Source organism: Propithecus coquereli, unplaced genomic scaffold, assembly GCF_000956105.1.
Source record: "Propithecus coquereli isolate 6110/MARCELLA unplaced genomic scaffold, Pcoq_1.0 Scaffold10, whole genome shotgun sequence".
Taxonomy (NCBI): domain Eukaryota; kingdom Metazoa; phylum Chordata; class Mammalia; order Primates; family Indriidae; genus Propithecus; species Propithecus coquereli.
Genome location: NW_012133858.1, coordinates 1,536,804 through 1,553,651, shown reverse-complemented (window position 1 = coordinate 1,553,651; position 16,848 = coordinate 1,536,804). Strand labels below are relative to the sequence as shown.

The window sequence follows — 16,848 nt, the reverse complement described above, 5'->3', positions numbered from 1 at the left end:
AAAAAAAATCATTTTTTTAGGGCTGGCTAACTCTTGTCAGGCCTAATCTAAAGACTAGATATAAGGTCATGTGACTGCTGCTTCAATAAAAACAAATTTATATTCGATAAAGTCTGGTCCTCTTTTATTTATTTAGTGTGGTAGTGGGTTGGCTAATTCCACTAATGTATAAAATAGTGAACCACGTTTACCAGTGCAGGGGGCGGGGGGAGGGGAAGACTGAATCAGCAAAAACATAGAAGATGTTACTTGTGGGGGGTGCCTCCTGATGGCACTGAAGTGCATTCGTTTGGGACTCAGTGCTGTCTCAGGTAGGTCTGTCTTAGCTATTTGGAATTGAGTTTAACAGTCTGTTAGTGTCCTGCCAGATCCTTTTAACTTAGAATCCTGAAGACTATCTTTTTAGTTTCTAAGTCTTTCCAAAAAATACCGACGAAACAGTCCTTTGGGATCATGTGTCATGGGAATGGTGAAAGTAGATGCCATTTTGGAAGGTGTTTTGGAAAGGTGGTGGGAAGTGGAGAGATACGGTTGTAGAACAAAAATGTCCCAATGGTTACCAATTTCTCGGGTGTAGTAATATGTCACCCACCTATCAGCACCATCAAATTTAGGAAAGCTGGGGGTACAGAAAGGGGAAGCGACCCGGGGAAACAAGCTGCTGTGGAAGATGGCATGAACAGGCCCACAAGCTGTCAGGAGCTAGGAAGGGATGGCTAATCCAATGTGTGCTTCTGTTCACATCCTCTTAAGTAGAGGACACTCTGGGCCTTCCCACCAGAAGATTTGTTGTCAATGTCAAGACTTCAATTAGACAAAGTCTTGGCTGGGTAGAGAGAGGCTGATGAGTGGCTCTAACAGGGGATCTGGAAGGTGTGCAGTAGCTTACTCAGGTCTTTTCCCTGAGCTTTAGAAACCCACCCCATCTTCTCCTGACTGACCCTGAACTGAGGAGGGGAAAAAAAACATTGGCCACAGAGATGCCTAGAAACTGATGCTTGGTTCCACCTGCTCTAAAGCTCAGGGAAGGGAGTAATGAGGAAACCCAAATGTTTGAGAGGAGGAAAGTTGAGTTTGGCACCTGGTGAGACCCACAAAGCTGCTGTCAGGAAGTGTCCTGTGTGAGCTCTTTGGTGCATTTAACTTTGAACCTTTACTCTGAGACTACACTTGGTTTTTATCATCTATATAAATCATACATACATATTAATTCAGGGTTTGGGGAACTGCCTGGGTGTTTTTAAAATCAATATGGCGAGATGGAAGTTTACCCTACATTCCATCTTAACCTTGCCTTTCTCCAGCCTACATCTAACAATTTCAGGCTCTTGGATGAATAGCCCACAGAAAATTATTTCAGTGGGGTAGGGGAGATGCACATGCTTTATGAATACAATTGGATGAAATTTATATTTCTAATTATAAATAAGTCAATAATTAGACAAAATTCCTGGGAGCAAAAGCTGTATTCATTGACTTTGGAGAGAGGAGCTTTTTCCCCTCAGTTTATTTTCTAAAAATGAGTGCTTTCTGTATTTCCCTGACGTAGAAAAGGCTGGAAAATCAGAAGGATGTCACAGAATATGTTTACCTGCTTTGATTTATACTATTGATGATTTACTGTGTTCTCAAAGTTTGGCCTGCTGCTTATAAAATGGTAAAAAGCTAAGCAATTATCTGTTCCTTAAAATTTAGTTACCTTATAGCCTTATCTTCAATGAAATATTAGACATTTAAAATTAATTCAATTATTACATTTTTAATTATGGAATGCAATACTTTAAATTTTTATATAAAGCAATCATTTTATGAGCAGACCAAGTTAAATCATTCATTTTTATGTTCTTACACCAAAAGAGTTTTCAGATTTGTAAAGGGCAATAATAAGTACTAAAAATATGTATGTGTATGTGTGTGTGTGTGTGTGTGTGTGTGTGTGTGTGTGTGTATATATATATATATATATATATATATTTCCTCACTCCCTCATTATTTTCCCCATCAAATAAAGGCAAAGAAAGTTTACATCTCTAGCCAAAATTTCATTATTTAAGTTCTATTGCCTTGATTTGACACTAAACCATGGAACATATTTGCTAAGCCTAGTTCTTAGGTGTGGAATGTCTTATATAAAATTAAAGCGTAATTGGTGAAAATGCAAAAACATTTTTACTCACAAATGGCTATAAACAAGGCAGACACTTTCATACTCCTTAGCTTTGAGAATAGATATGTACCCAGGAATATAAGATGCTGCAAACGGTTCTACACTACTATATTTATTAACTGTCAACATAGCCTTGTTACACGGCACCCCAGTGTTGCAGCCTCAGTAGCAAACCCAGGCCCCTTCAGAGGGGGAGCAGACCGACCCACGCCAAGTCACACACGTGCACCCACGGCCACCGACTGTGCCCTTCCTCCCACAAACACGTGTCCTAAGGCACCTTCACTCGGGTCCCAGGTGCCCGCAGAACCCCAGCACAGCTCGGCGTCCACACAAAAAAATTCCTTGAGCTGCTTATGTCACTCATCATTTCTCCTTTTGATCCAAGTTATTTGTGTTTCTGCCTTGTTTTTTTTAACTATTAATATAAACTCTTTGAGGTTAGGCTCTGTATCTGAGTCAGTGTTGTATACCCCACAGCAGGTTGACGTTGGTGCTTAACAATGTGTTTGAATGGATGCAGAGACACAGAATGATATGCCCAGAGTGAGGTCATGACAAGCTTCTGACATTTGGTGCAGGCCACCTGGCTTCTGTCTAGAAGATTCCCATAGACACTAATTCACCTGCTGATAAGCACAGGCGTGGAACCCACTGAGTGGCTCAGGACAGGAGGCTGGGAGTTGGGAATGAGTGGAAAGTGGGAGACCAGAATATTAAGGGAGCAATGAAGAGACTCAAGAAGCTAATGAACTTGGGTATGGGTGTTGACCCTCAGATGGCCCAGTGCCGGTCACCCCTTTCCCTCCCCCATCATGACAATTTAGTGGGATCTGGGGTTTTCTCCCCAGACCACAGTGCCTTTGCTAAGGGGAGGGCGGCCTTGCCTCTCTGACAGGCTTGACCTACTGGCCAGTGCACTCTCCACAGAATGAACTGAGGGATGTTGGCCAGATGTGGCCACAGCAGTGAGTTCCCTGGGGAGGTGGGCTCAGCAGGGCATTGTCCGCTATCAGCGGCGTCCATCTATCTAGGCCCAGGAGTGGCAGCTCAGAGGGCTCTAGGTCTGGCTGCCCACGGAGGCTCCACCCAAGGGCAGTGCTCAGCCATCTGTCATGCTGAACAACTCTTGCATGAGGGGGGTGGCAAAGGGGTGTATGTCCTGGATGCGCAGCAGCCGCTGGGTGTGCTGGGCGTTGATGCTGCGGAGCTCGGTGAGCATAGCCATGATCTTCAGGAACAGGAACCTGTGTGCCAGCCAGAAGGAAGGTTGAGGGTGCAGCCCACCCTTTCCCTGACCCACCGCCCCCAGGGCTGCTCTAAGTCTGCACAAGCTTAATCCCAGGACATCTCAGGTCAGCCAAGATTCTCTTTCAGCCTGTAGACAAGAAGAGCAAAACAACCTGCCGGGAGCTTGAGCGGGGAGCTGCCCTCTTCCCACTCCCACCCCATCCTCAAGATCTTTGCATCTTTGTACGTAGAGACCTTGGTGGGTCCTGACATTACAGGTGCGAAATTCGTGGGTTAATTGGCGGGGGTGCGGGAAGGTGGGGGCGGGGAATCACTGCCGTGGTTAACGTCCAGGGGCCAGGACTGAGCAGAATAGTCGTGGAGGTTAGGGGCTGAAGGCTGGAATTCCTTTCTGGAACTAGCTTTGAATCTAGTGCCTGAGACATACCATGTGCCTCAGTTTCCCCATGATGGAAGAGACAGCAGACACCTCCAGCCTCCTGGCTCCATAGAGGGAAGGACTGAGAAAATTAAGGCATAGCCACTCCCAGCATCTCAGGACACTGAGCCAAAAAGCAAGCTGGTGCAGATCAAGTGAGGATTTGAGTTTTCATGTTCACACTAAAACACCCCGTGATGGCCTTAACTCTTCATGGCTTTGGGCTCAGGACAATCCAGGTTAGTCTCTGGGCCCATGGACATCAGACTGGGTGAAGATCACAGGAACTAGTGAGGACCAGTGAAGGTGTGGAATCCCCTGTCTAGGCCAAGTCCTGAGCAGCCTTCCTCTTTTGAGTTAGTACCAAAACAAACTAAAGAGTTTCCTACCCCCTGTTTCCTTGTGTTTTTCCTGGAAAGTGGTTAGTTGGTGCTCAGAAGTGTGAGCTTTGGACATGGTCTGGCTGGGTCCACCTCCAGATCCCAGCCCTCTAGCTGTGGAAGCCTGGGCGACTGCCCTGAGCTTCAACTCCCTCGCGAGTCCTCCCTCCCTGCGGTGCTCACCGGTGGGCGGGCTGGGGCCGACAGCACTCGATGTAGGCCTTCAGGGTAATGGTGAATCGCTCCTGCAGCTGGTCTACCACGCTGCGCTGCACCACACCTGGGCGGTCTGGAGGGGTGGTGGGGCAAAGACTAGATGAGTCTGGCCCAGAACGTGGGCAGTGCCGATCAACCACCTCCCAGAGCCAGAGTCACCCAGGCCAGGAAGTAAGGGAGGCCTAGGGCTTGGTGTCACCCAACTGACCCAAGGAGAAACCAGCCAGAGTCCCCATCCTAGCCCGCAGTGATGGGGAGCACGGCCATCCGCTGGGAGCTTCCCTGGGGAGGGTGGGGGCAGGGGCTGCGGCCTCCTGCAGGTAAAGCTGAGGGGCATCAGCCAGCCTGGGGGAGGCCGTCACCTGGGGAGAAAAGGGAGATGGCCTGCATCAGCACATACTCCTCCTCATGCAGCTGCAGCTTCTTCAGCATGTAGTGGAATTTCAGCATGGGCTCCAGGAGAAGTTGCTGGAAGCTACCTGTGGATGGTATAGGGTAGAAGCTGACCAAGCTGACCGGCCTTCCCTCACTGAGGTCTTTTTGTCCATCACCCAGTCTCCCTGACCTGCAATCCCAACGCCTGCATATCCTGGCACGGCTCCCTTCCTCCCACAGCGATCGTGTTTCCCTCCCTCTGTGGGGGCAGGCATCTCACAGGCACCTTCAGGGTCTTCCAAGCAGTAGGACAGCCGACCACACTCCCAGGTCCCCGTCTCCGCGTTGAACACTGTGTTGAACCTCAGTTGGTGCAGCTCGAAAGTGGCGCCCTTCAGCAGGGAGATCTGGTCCTCAATGGGCAAGTCCCTGGCAGCAAGGACAGGGAGGGGAGGACAGCTCCCTAGGAAGCCATCCAAAGACCAGCACCAGCACCCACTCCCCTAACCCAGAAACTGTGGGTGGGGAGGGGGAGCAGAGGTAGCTGGGCTCCCTCCCCTGAGGGTTACTGCCGTTATTTCTGGTTGCCTCCCATCTCTCCCTCACACTCCCGCCAAGCAGACCACTCTTCCCTGCCATATCCTCTCCTCCCCTGCCACCTTCAGGGACTCTCCAATGCCCACGGACCTTGGTGCCCAGGTCCGGTACAGCCTGACCACATCTTCTCCACCCCCGCCCACACACAGCCCCTGACCGACAGCCGATGCCTTGGCTTCTGGTCCCTGGCCTCATAGCGTCCACCTCAGTTCAGATTGTGACAGATTAGCTCCTAGCCTCCCAGGCCAAGCTATGTCTTTGTCCCTCCCAGAAGTCTTTCCAGAATGCAGTCTTCTGCAAGTGCCACTCCTTTGGCATGAGCTCCAAGCAGCGGAGATATTTGCTTCCTGCTGTCTGTGTTGAATTTAACATGTATATACCTACTTCTGCTATTTCTCTCCAGGCAGTCTAGAAGCCTTTAGCCCCACTCCCAGCACGGAGCACAGGCCTAGCCATGGTGGCCACCTGGTAAGCCTCTGATATTCATGGTTACAGTGACACCCCTCCCATCCTGCTGGGGCTGCTCCCTCCCAACCTGGGAGGGCCCCACCTCAGCAATAAGGAGGTGATCCTGACAACGAAGAGGTTCAGAGAGCCTGGGCAGAGGCCACTCGAGTTGCCTTGAGGAAGCCCTGCCCCTGGCTTTGGTCTCCTTGGGAATTCAGGCCCTGCATGCCTCTCACCCACCCTTCTGTTAGATGTACAACACTGAGCTACAAATGCCACGAAACTGGTCCTACTCCTTGTGTCTCCCCAGGGCCTGGCTCAGGACCCAGCAGGTAGCTGGCTCTGGTACTTCCAAATCTGCCCTCCACCACTGATTAGCTGTGACCTTGTACAAGGTTCTTAACCTCAGTGAACCTCAGTTTCCATCTGTAGAATGAAGGTGGTAGTGGTGCCTTGGGTCACTGTGCTCAAAACTGGTGTCCGTGAGAAACAGAGAGTGGCCTCCCAGCCTGGTGTTCCAGTGTGAGCCAAAGGATCTCAACAGGGGTCATCCAGGGTCCGCGTTTGCAGGCAGCTTCTCCCTCTGTCCCCTTGAGCTAATCTGTCACATCTGAACCCCACACAAACCTATCACCCTCACCCCATTAAATAAGTCCTGTGTGTCGCCCACAGGGCCACAGGGGAAACCTGTGGGCTCCTAGGATATAACCTGCCCTCAACCTGCTCCTGAAACCAAGGGTTCCTTGTGTGTGTGGTTCAGCCCCATCTGACAAGGCTCGGCAAGGTGGCCTCGCCATGGGAAGATACACCCAGCATGCCAGCCCTAACAGACCACATATTATGGGGCTGCGGTTCCCACCACACCAGGAAGTCCCCAGGTCTCCTGCTAACCACAGTCACCCATGACTGTTGCCTCTGCGCCCAGTTCTGGGGAGCCCTGGCCCTTTGGCTCTCAGGACCACCCAATCTCCCATGGCCTTCTCAGCCTTGTCTTGGTGGCAGACTGTTAAGATCCAGCATCCATTCCTCTCTCTCTCCCCTTTCTTCTCTCCCTGGACTTCCTTTCCTTCCCTTCCAACTCAGTCTTTACTCAGGAACTGTCAGCTTGTGATTCCTGCTCTTTTGTGGGGGAATAGGGAAGGGGATTACTGTCTGAATGTCCACCATGTGCTGGGTGCTCTTCAGATGTTTTCTTATTTCCTATGGCAGCCCTGCAGGGCAAGTATGATTAGCTCCCGTCTAGCAGCGGGGAGGCTGAGACATCGTCAGGTTGAAGGGCAGGCCCACAGCCACAGAGCTAACGAGCCATACAGCTGGGGCTCTATTTCCCAGCAGTACTGGCTGCCCTGGGGGCAGAGATAAAGGAGGGTCTTTGGCACCAACATCCCCCAAATTCAAAGGGATCCACCCTAGACCCTTTGAACCTCTTGGCCATTTCCTGTTCCTTTCCACACCCATCCACCCAGCCTCCGCATCCTACCTGAAGTAGGAGATGACTTTGGCAAAGTCGATGATGCCTTTGAACATGTAGGTTGACATGTCAGCCATGTGGGGCAGCAGAGAGAAGATCTCTTTGCCGCTGCTGTCAGCCGCAGGTTTATAGTTCCAGACGCTGCCGTCCTCCCCCCGCAGCTGCAGAGAGACCTTCACAGAGCACATATGTTTTCTGATCTGGCTCAACTTGGCGGCTTCTTCCGCTGATGGGGCCTGCAGAGACTCTGGAATCTCATGGCCACTGCTAAGCACCTCAGGAAGCTGGGACGCACACCAGGAGATGGAGAGAGGAGAGACAGCATGTGTTTTCATTAAAAGGACCCCACTCAGGCCCTAGACAGATGTGCACAGCCTGTGGATGCACAATTGCTGGCACTCACGCCCACTAATGCATGTGTACGCACACATGTGTACGCACACACAGAGAGTACTTGTTCCTTCTCTCTGGCCTCTATCAGGTGGTGCTTTCTGGATCTATGAATTAGTGGTCACACACATCCCAGCCGGTTCAGAATGGAGGGTGAGGGGGACCTCCACCTGCAATGTGTGCCGAACATCCCAGACACTGGGCTGAGGAGACTCAGAGAGGAGGGTTAGGGAGCCACAGACAGAAGGAGCAGATCTGAGGCCAGTGGGATACCTGAGATAACTCTGAGGGTGGAGGGGAGGGAAGGCACTAGCAGCACACATATGGCTAATAAATACCAATTCACAAAGGTCACACCCCCAACAGAGCCTGACCTTTTCCTCATAAAGCCCTGATGGCCAGCCATGCTGGGGAACCTCCTAGCTTTCCCTCCATCCATCGCTCACACCCAATTCCTACCTGCTTTGAAGGAGAGAGCAGTGATTCTCAAACCTGAGCCTGAGTTGGAATCACCTGGGAGTCTTGTCCCCCACCCAGAGTTTCTGATTCAGGAGGACTGGGGCAGCCTGAGAATTTGCAAGCTGATGCTGCTGACCCAGGGACCACACTTTGAGAACCCCGTGAATGAGACTGAGGTCTGAGGTGCTAGCACAGGAGTGGGGCCACTGTAACCCTTCCTACCCGGAAGTTCTTGAAATGGGAGAAGGTGGTGTCAAAGGTCTTCATCTGAGCATCCATCAGCTCCCTGATCATCATCCGCTGCTCTTCAGTCAGCCCCTGCATTCCTAGTGGCCGAGTCCCAATCTGTTCTCTCTTCTTCCTCTTGATCAAGGCCCGCCTCTGCTCCACGGCTGCATCGGACATGATCACTGCAGGGACAGCGGAGCAGGCTCAGGCACATGTGCCCTGGTCAGCCTCCAGTCCTGGGGGAGCCACTGTAACTCTCTCAAGGCAGCAGAAGGCATTAGGGAAAGGGGAAAGTGATGGTGACAAGAAATTCACCCTTGTCCAGACTCCAGAGGTTTGTGGGCGCCTCTGGAGAAACACCTGGGTGAGGACAGAGGTGCAGCTGGTGGGGCAGGTGCACTGGTGTGCAGCCCTCTGCAGGGGGGCTTGTGAGGACAGTGTGGGACCAGGGCTTCTGAATCCAAAGGCACTGAGCTTACATGAAAGCTTTGCCATTGACTATCTGTGACCTCGAGCACGCTCCTTGACCTCTCCTGCCTTCAGTTTCCTGCTTTGTAATCTGGAGTAATCAGGTTAGCTCACACTGCTAAGATGAGACATTGCATCTCATCTTAACATACAGTGCCTAACACAGCTCCTTGTACACAAGAGATATTCAATAAATGGCACCAGATATTATTATTTTCTGGTGGATTATATGCCAACAAGACTCCTCAAAGTCCTCCAAGATGTCTGAGTCTTCAAGACCCAGAAGAGCTGGGGCTACTACTTAGCAAGAAATAGCAACTCCAGCCACTTCCTATATAGCCTGGAGCCTTAGGGTCTTCCATGGATTTCTGGAGCCCACTCATGTGTGCAGAGCAAAGCTGTGGAGTCCTTGGAGGGAGAGATGCAGGACGTTTGTCATCAGGGACATCTGAGCGAGGACCTCATTTTCAGCGGGCTGCGGGAAAGGCTCTCTGCCTGCATGCCCAGAGAACTTGTCCCTGAAAGAGGCAGCCCACAGCTTTGGGTCACTCTGTGTTCATTGGAGACAAATATATACTAGAAGCTTCCCTTCCCAGCTTCCATTCTAGATTGGGGGGCCAGCGAGGAAAGGGTGAACTATGGGGAAGATTTTCCCCATGAGTCTTTTAATCTGAGAGTGTCCTGGGAGCACAAATACACCAAAGGAGAGAGGGAGAAGGAGAATGCCCCATGGCACCTGTCCGCAAACAGTTTCGCTATAAAGATCCAGGTCTGGGCCAGCCGGTGGGTGCTAGCAGCAACAAGGCGGGGTGTCATATCACACCTCACGTCTCCTGCTTCCCTCTGCCAGATGCACCCTGGCCCCAAATTTCGTTACACCACCATAAGAACAATTAGGAGAGGGACAAAAAGAATCATGCAGGGGCAGCTGAGGAGAGAGAGAGAGCACAGCCCTGGCCAGGGATGCTGGCCTCGCCTCCCAGGGCAGAGATTAAAGACGCCCTGCGTCTCTCCCCCGGTGGCCGGTGGCCGCCTGTTGCACACGGACAGCGGCTCGCGCGCACGCGGGGCACCCCCCCCCTCGCCGGCCCAGGCCCCGCCGCTCACTCTCCTTCTTCATGCCACTCTCCAGGCACTTGCGCAGGCGGCAGGCCTGGCACTGTCGCCGGGTCTTACGGGTGATTTCACAGGCGCCCTTCCGGAAGGGGCACCTCAGCCCGGCATTGGCATTGCGTTTCATGGCCCTCCTGTAAGAGAACGAGGAGCAGAAGGAGGGCTGCGTCGCGCCGCGGCTCCCGGCCAGGTCTCCGGGCCACACCCACCTCTGTCCCCAACCCCTCCGGACCAGTCGCCCCCTCTGTGGGCCGCCCTCGCCTCCCGAGCTGAGCCAGTTAGCCTTTGCAGGGAGGGTACAGGCGGGAGCTCTGCCGGCTCGCTGGAATTTACTGGGCGTCGCTAGAGGAGGCAGAGCAGGAAATGGGAGTGTGCTCTTCGCAGGCGGCACCTGCCGCCCTCGGCCACTCTCGGGACACTCCAGGCCCAGGCCGGGCCCCAGCGCCTTCCCCTCTCCCCTTCTTCACATCCTTGTTACCAGGGATATTTCCATGGAGATGGGCCTCTTCTGGGGTTTCTCCTCCTTGGAAGCGGGAGCCAGAGGAAACCTGACCCCAGGGTAAGGGACAGAAGAAGTCCCCTCCCTCCCGCAGCTCCTGTGCTCGATTGGGAAGCCAGGGAGCGGTGGGTGAGCTGTGAGGAAGCCTTTCTCCCTCACGGGGAAATGGCTTCGCCATTGGAGGGTCGACTCCCCTCGCCGACCTTGGGGGCAAAGAGGTTCAGCGCCCTGTAATAGGGGAGCGTGCGAGGCACAGGCCTTGCACAGATGCGGCGCCAGGGGAGGCAACAGGGCAGACGCCTTTTGGAGACTCCGCCCAGCCACCCGCTCCCCACAGCCCAGGCACCCTGAACTTCCCACAAAGACCCAGTCAGTGCAGCCCTAACTTCATTTCCCCCAGCCCACAGCTGGGTGGGAAGAAAGAAATTCCCCCATGGCTGTGGCCTCTAGTTCTGGTTCACAGTGGAAAATGAGAGAAAGCTGGGAACCGCCAGGCGGGGCTGCAGAGCGGTCCCTGAAGGCATCGCGTCCCGGGGAGGCTGAGCCAAGCTCATAGTGACCCCTGCAGGTTTGAGCTTGGAGGCCTGAGGCCTCGGGCCAGTGACCAGCCTACAGACATGTTCTTCACAGACACCATTCTTGCCTCTTCCTTCCCTGCCGGCCCAGGTAAAAGACCCCTGATGCTACTCCAAAGTCCGCCCAGAATGGGTAAAAGGGGAAACCAGGGATCACGTTTATTAAAGGCATGCTATGTATCAGATGCTGGGCTAGATACTTTGCAGAGCTTTGCAAATTTAGTTCTCAAAACCCTATGAAATCATCATGTCATCTGCCTGGCACAGATGAAGGAGACTGAGGCTTTGAGAAGATAGATCCCCAATTGTGCTCCATGTAGATGACAAACTGAAATGTGAATCCAGGTCTGGCTGATACCGGAATCCAAGCTCTTAGCCACTGCAACATGCTGCCTTTTTCTGGGAGTCCCGGGAATAGCACCCAAATCAGAAGGGGAGAGCAGAGGACTCCCGCACCCCAAGGCAGGACACCGGCTGCTGCTGGGACAGCCACTCCTGTGGCCTCTTCTGTGCTGGCCAAATCTAGATCTGGCAGAGATGTCCACCCTCTTCCATGCGGCCATGTGGCACGTGCCCAGCTCAGGGATCTATGTGGTGCTCTTTGGTAGTGACTAGTTCAGGAGTAGGTTGGGTCCCAGCTCTAGCCAATGTTCACTGCCAGAGTCTTCCAGGAAGGGTTCCCTTCCTCTTGGAGCGAGGAAGAGATGCACTTTTTGTTCCTCTGCTGAACATCATGGTTACTGCCTGGGACCCCCGGCACCATGCTTGCCCAAGGGGAGACAGACTGAAATCACAGCTCTCAGGTAGGACAGCTGAAGAGAAAACTGGAAAGAATGAAGCTGCTGAACTCACGAACCCGGCAGCCTTCAGACTTCTCATTGTGAGAGGTAATATGTTTTCCTTATTGTCAAACCAGTCTGAGTCAGTGTCCTGTGACTTGTAACTGAATGCAGCCTGACACCGCTGGTGTGTTGCCCCTCTTATAACAAAAGACCATTTGCAACGCAAATGTCTGTTTCTCCCTGGAACAAGACGCCTTTGGATCTGCCATTTTTATTTGAATGTCCAGCCAGTCAGGCTGGCTGTCCTGAAAATGCACGAGGGTCCCAAGCGTGGCCCCTGAGGGGGGAGCTGCTCCTTGCATACCCATCCCTTCTTGAGGGTACACTGAAAGCGCTTCCTCACGCATCCCTCCTTTCTTGTCTGCTTCTTTTCCTCCTGGTCTGAGCCCTGTGCCAAGGGTAGCCTTGCTGAGCTGGCTTTGCTCTGTCTCTTCAGCTGGACAACATGAGCCCCTCCGTCCAGGGCTGCCTTGCTATAGCTGGGACTTTTTAGTCCTTACTTTTTTGGTCCTCCCTGTTTGTCTGTTTCTAGGTGAGCTTGTTTTGTTATATTTTTAATTTATTTTATGCCATTCTTTACTTAAAAACAACCTCATAAGACTGATTTGAACACTTACATTTTGGGTTTTCAAATTCTTCACTCTTTTACTGACGGGTCCTCCATTTTATTCAAGAACATATGGAGAAACCAGGGCGTAGCTTAATGGGAGGGAAAATTTCCTGGATGGAGCAGGAAGACAGAAGAGGAAGGACTCCTCTGAGATATTAGTGGGTCACTTGAGACTAATTAGGAGGCCTTGGGATAGGCCACAAGCCCAAGTCTGGAGCTGGGGGACAGGTCAAGCTGAGGCCCTGAGAGGCTGCGCAGGAGCTAATGGCAGGCCCTAGGCAGTGTGACCTAGTGTGTAAGTGGTGGCAAGGGGCAAAGGTGGGTGGGTAACTGTACCTGAAAAAGCCCTTGCATCCTTCGCATGTCATGACATTGAAGTGATAACCAGTGGCCTTGTCCCCACACACACGGCAGATCTGGGGATCCCCGCCTTCCTCCTCTGCACTGACGGCGGGCTTTCCAGCAACGGAGTCTGCTTCACAGCGCACAAGGTCAGCATGGCTCCAGCTTTCCTCAGGTCTCACCTCCAGGTTTGCTTCTGGGCCTTTTCGACTAGAAGTGAGAAAACCACAGGGGCTGAAAGGGCTGGATAGTGATGTGCTGAGGCTGCAGAAGGAACACGCCATCCCTTCTGTGTGTCACTCACATTTGGGCCCGTGTACCCAGGAGCTGACCTCTCATGGAAGAAAATGTGGATGGGGAGTCAGAGTGATATCAAGGGAGATATAACCATGACTTTTTGTGTCTAACCATAGAGCCCTGGAGTAGATGTGAACAAGAACATGGAAGACAGAAGGGAAAGAGGGGAGGGGGATGTGAAAAGAAAAGAGCAAAGGCTGTCTGAGTTGGATCATGGAGGTCACGCTTGAGTGGACTGAGGTCAGGAGACCACGAGCTGGTCAAAGGCCTGGACAGGGAGCAGCTCGTGGGACAGTTGACTTGTCAAGGTGATGTCTGGGATTACAGAGATCCAAGGAAGATGGTCCTTCAGGTATGATGTGGCCCAAGCTCCCAGAGAGAGCTGGAAAGGCTGGGCAGGGAAAGGTTTTCAGCTGAGTAACCAACAGATGGGGACAGAGTGAGGGTGGAGCCAGGATCAAGATACAGGAGGAAGGTGGCGGCGTTGCGGCAGAGCCAGGGCGGAAGTGGATACCTAATCCCTCAGGCCTGTGAACAGAGCTGTCCTCACGATGACCTCCCCAGCCAACTTCCACCTCGCGAGCGTAGCTTAAATTCTACTTGGAATGGGCACCGAGGATGGTGCGTAGAAATCAGGGACTGTCCTGTTCATTACTCTCCCCAAAAGTCTCTCTAAGTTCTGATTACCACGGGTGACCACATGATGATGGCGTTGCCTTTCTAAAACCAAAATAGAACTTTCAGTAAAATTTCAACACACTAATTTCTGTTTCCAACATCATGACAGATGATACCTTACCGTTTTACCTATAAGGGCAAATAAGAAATTAATCTATCCCTGACCCTGGACCTCCAGAAAATTGTGAATAAAATAGGCTGACTGGAAACTTGAATTGAATGGGAATGGGGAGACATTTCCCCTGATTTTTCAATTAAAAGTCCTGTCCTCATGTAGACTTGCAGACAAAAAGTATACTTCAAGTGTTTAGGAAAACCTGAAGCCAAGAATTTGATTTAAGGTGCTCTTAGGTTGGTATTTCTCTCAGACACCCACAAAAGCAGATGCAAATCCTCCTTTTTGGAGGAAATCACTTGCCACTTTCCTCTTAGGCACAATTATTTACACATAATTTCCAAGGAATATGAACAAAACCTCACAAATCACGAATCAAAGACTAACACAGCACCATGACCAAGAGTCAGCAAAAACAACTCAGAATTAGACATTTAAAGACTCCCTGAATTATCAGATGTGGAATATGTTTAAATAAATAGCACGAGAGGTTAAAGACATAAGTAAAGAACAAAAGACCATAAAACTGACCAATCAGATTTGAAAAATGAATAAAAAATTTACTATAAACTCTGAGCAAAGAATGATTCCATAAACCAATAATAAAAATGTCTTGGGAGTTGGAAAAAGAAAAATAATAGTAAAACATGCAACGATGTATAAGTCCAGAGACAGATGATCATTGTGAAAGTTTTCTAAGGTTCTATATCATTGAGGAAAGAAAAAGATAGTAAATAACTTAGATTTTGAGTAGTAAAGTATACTTGTTAAAATGTCCAGGGTAACCACTAAACATGTGGAAAGAAAATGCATAACTTGGAAGCTAATGGAAAGGAAAAAATGGAATGAAAAAAAGTCCAAAAGGAGGCAACTAGAGAGATAAAGAGAAACGAAAGGGTGAGACAAATAGCACAAAATGAATGGCAGAAATACCAAATATATTGATAGTTAAATGTAAATGTATTGAATGTTCCCATTAAAAGACACTGAGAAAAATGGTTTCAGCATATGGCTAGGGCAATCTAAGGTTCAGGATTAATATTTTGGGGATGATTTTGTATTGGAGAATAGGAGATGGAGCAGATACCAAAATGGTAACTAACAACTATTGAAACTCACAGTGTTCCAGGTCCAGGACTCACTGTCTTAGTCCATTCAGGCTGCTATAACAAAATACCATAAACAAAGTGGCTTATAAACAATAGATATTTATTTCTTACAGTTCTGGAGGCTGGAAGTCCAAGATTAAGGCACCGGCAGATTCGATGTCTGGTGAGGGCCTGCTTCCTGGTTCACCTATGGCACTTCCTCGCTGTGTCCTCGCACAGTAGCGAGGGCTAGCCAGCGCTCTGGGATCTCTTTTGTAGGGGCACCAGCTCAATCATGAGGGCTCCACCCTCTTGATCTAATCAGTTCCCAAAGGCCCCACTTCCTAATGCCATTGCCTTGGGGGTGAGGATTTCAACATATGAATTTGAGGGGGACGTAAACATTCAGAACACAGCACTCATTGATTCCTCATAACAATTATCATGACATTTATCATTTTGCTCAATGAACATGTGTTGAGCATCTTCTACATACCAGATATCCTGTTATGTATGGGTCCCTTTTCAGGTTCTATATAACCTGGAGGTCACTCTTTTGGCAAAAATCCAGGGCCTTTTAAAAACCCCCTAACTACTCACAGACACAAAAAGTTTTCAAAAATCAGAGGGTGTCATAGGTATAAAAAATTTTATTAGCAGGGTAGTATTTCAGAGTGTATATTGGAGGAGAACAACCTTCCTTAAGTTTTCAGCATCATTTGGGAGCCATTAGGGACAGTAGCGTCTGGGGCTATGGAGGCAGTTGACAAAGATTCTGCACATAAATTATGAACTTTGGATGCTCGAGGATGGTGAGATGGAGCTTCCTCAGCAATAAATATAAATGCCATTCCCCAGAAGAGAGGTGATAATTGCAACGTGACTACAGGAATCACAGGAGAAGCCCAACAGATGATGTAAAGCAAGATGAAAGAAATGTCACCAAAGGACTAGAGAAAAGACATTTACTTAAAACGTGTCTAATTAACACTTTCCCCAATTCCTTAATGAGGAGATATGAGAATTAATGCCAGAATCTCACTCCATAGTATTTGTATAACTTTTGTTTTGCTTTGTCTAAGGTTACTGTTAAATAAGCACTCTAGCACATTCTGTAGTTCAATCTCTCATATCCTTATGAAGCCCCAGTTAGAGAATCCATCGACAGCTATTCTCCAAAGACGGCCCCCACTGAACCATGCCTCCCAAGATTCACACCCTTGTGCATTCCCCTCCTGTGATGAATCTAGGATGGTATGTGACTTGCTTTAACCCACTGAATGTGGGGAAGTGACAATACTGGGCCTAAGCCATAGGAAGCCTGGTAGCTTCTGTTTTGCCCTTTGGAGAGTGCTAAGACACCATGTAAGAAAATCTGGCTGATCTGAGATCACACAGATGAGAGAGGCTCAGCTACCCCAGCCTCCCAGCTGTCCCCACCAAACTGCAGACATGGCAGTGAGCCCTCTTGGACTTCTCAGCCCTGTTAAGCCTCCAGATGACCGCAGCCTTAGCAAAGGTCATGTGCCGCAGAAGAACTCCTTAGCTGTCAACACAGAACATGTCAGCAAATAAAACGGTGGTTGGTTTCATCCAGTAAATTTAGGGGAGATTTGTTACACAGCAAGAGATGATGGAAACAGAACCCCTGGAGTTTCGTTAGAAATGGGCCTGAGCTGGGGGAGTGGGAGAGCAGCCGGCACCCTGCTTCTCTGCAGCTCTTACATCTGTCTTCCTTCCGGAATGGTGCCCTGTAGGCAGGAAATGGCAGGACTAGGTGTCTGGTATGTGCCAGCCATGTCTCTCTTTCATGCGAATTTAA

At 50.3% G+C, this 16,848-nt stretch overlaps 1 protein-coding gene across 1 annotated transcript in view; it reads right to left on the bottom strand.

Moving 5' to 3' along the window:
* Positions 1–3,137: 3,137 nt before the first annotated feature.
* The window catches only part of NR1I2 (nuclear receptor subfamily 1, group I, member 2), a 28,670-nt gene continuing 14,959 nt past the window's right edge, over positions 3,138–16,848 (bottom strand). Inside the window, exons 2-9 of the mRNA XM_012642330.1 lie at positions 12,843–13,058; positions 9,975–10,114; positions 8,394–8,581; positions 7,332–7,606; positions 5,094–5,236; positions 4,795–4,911; positions 4,400–4,505; positions 3,138–3,414 (exon numbers count right to left, since the gene is read on the bottom strand). Coding sequence (XP_012497784.1) covers positions 3,270–3,414; positions 4,400–4,505; positions 4,795–4,911; positions 5,094–5,236; positions 7,332–7,606; positions 8,394–8,581; positions 9,975–10,114; positions 12,843–12,874 — 1,146 coding nt within the window. The 5' untranslated portion in view covers positions 12,875–13,058 and the 3' untranslated portion in view covers positions 3,138–3,269. The remainder of the gene's footprint in view (positions 3,415–4,399; positions 4,506–4,794; positions 4,912–5,093; positions 5,237–7,331; positions 7,607–8,393; positions 8,582–9,974; positions 10,115–12,842; positions 13,059–16,848) is intronic.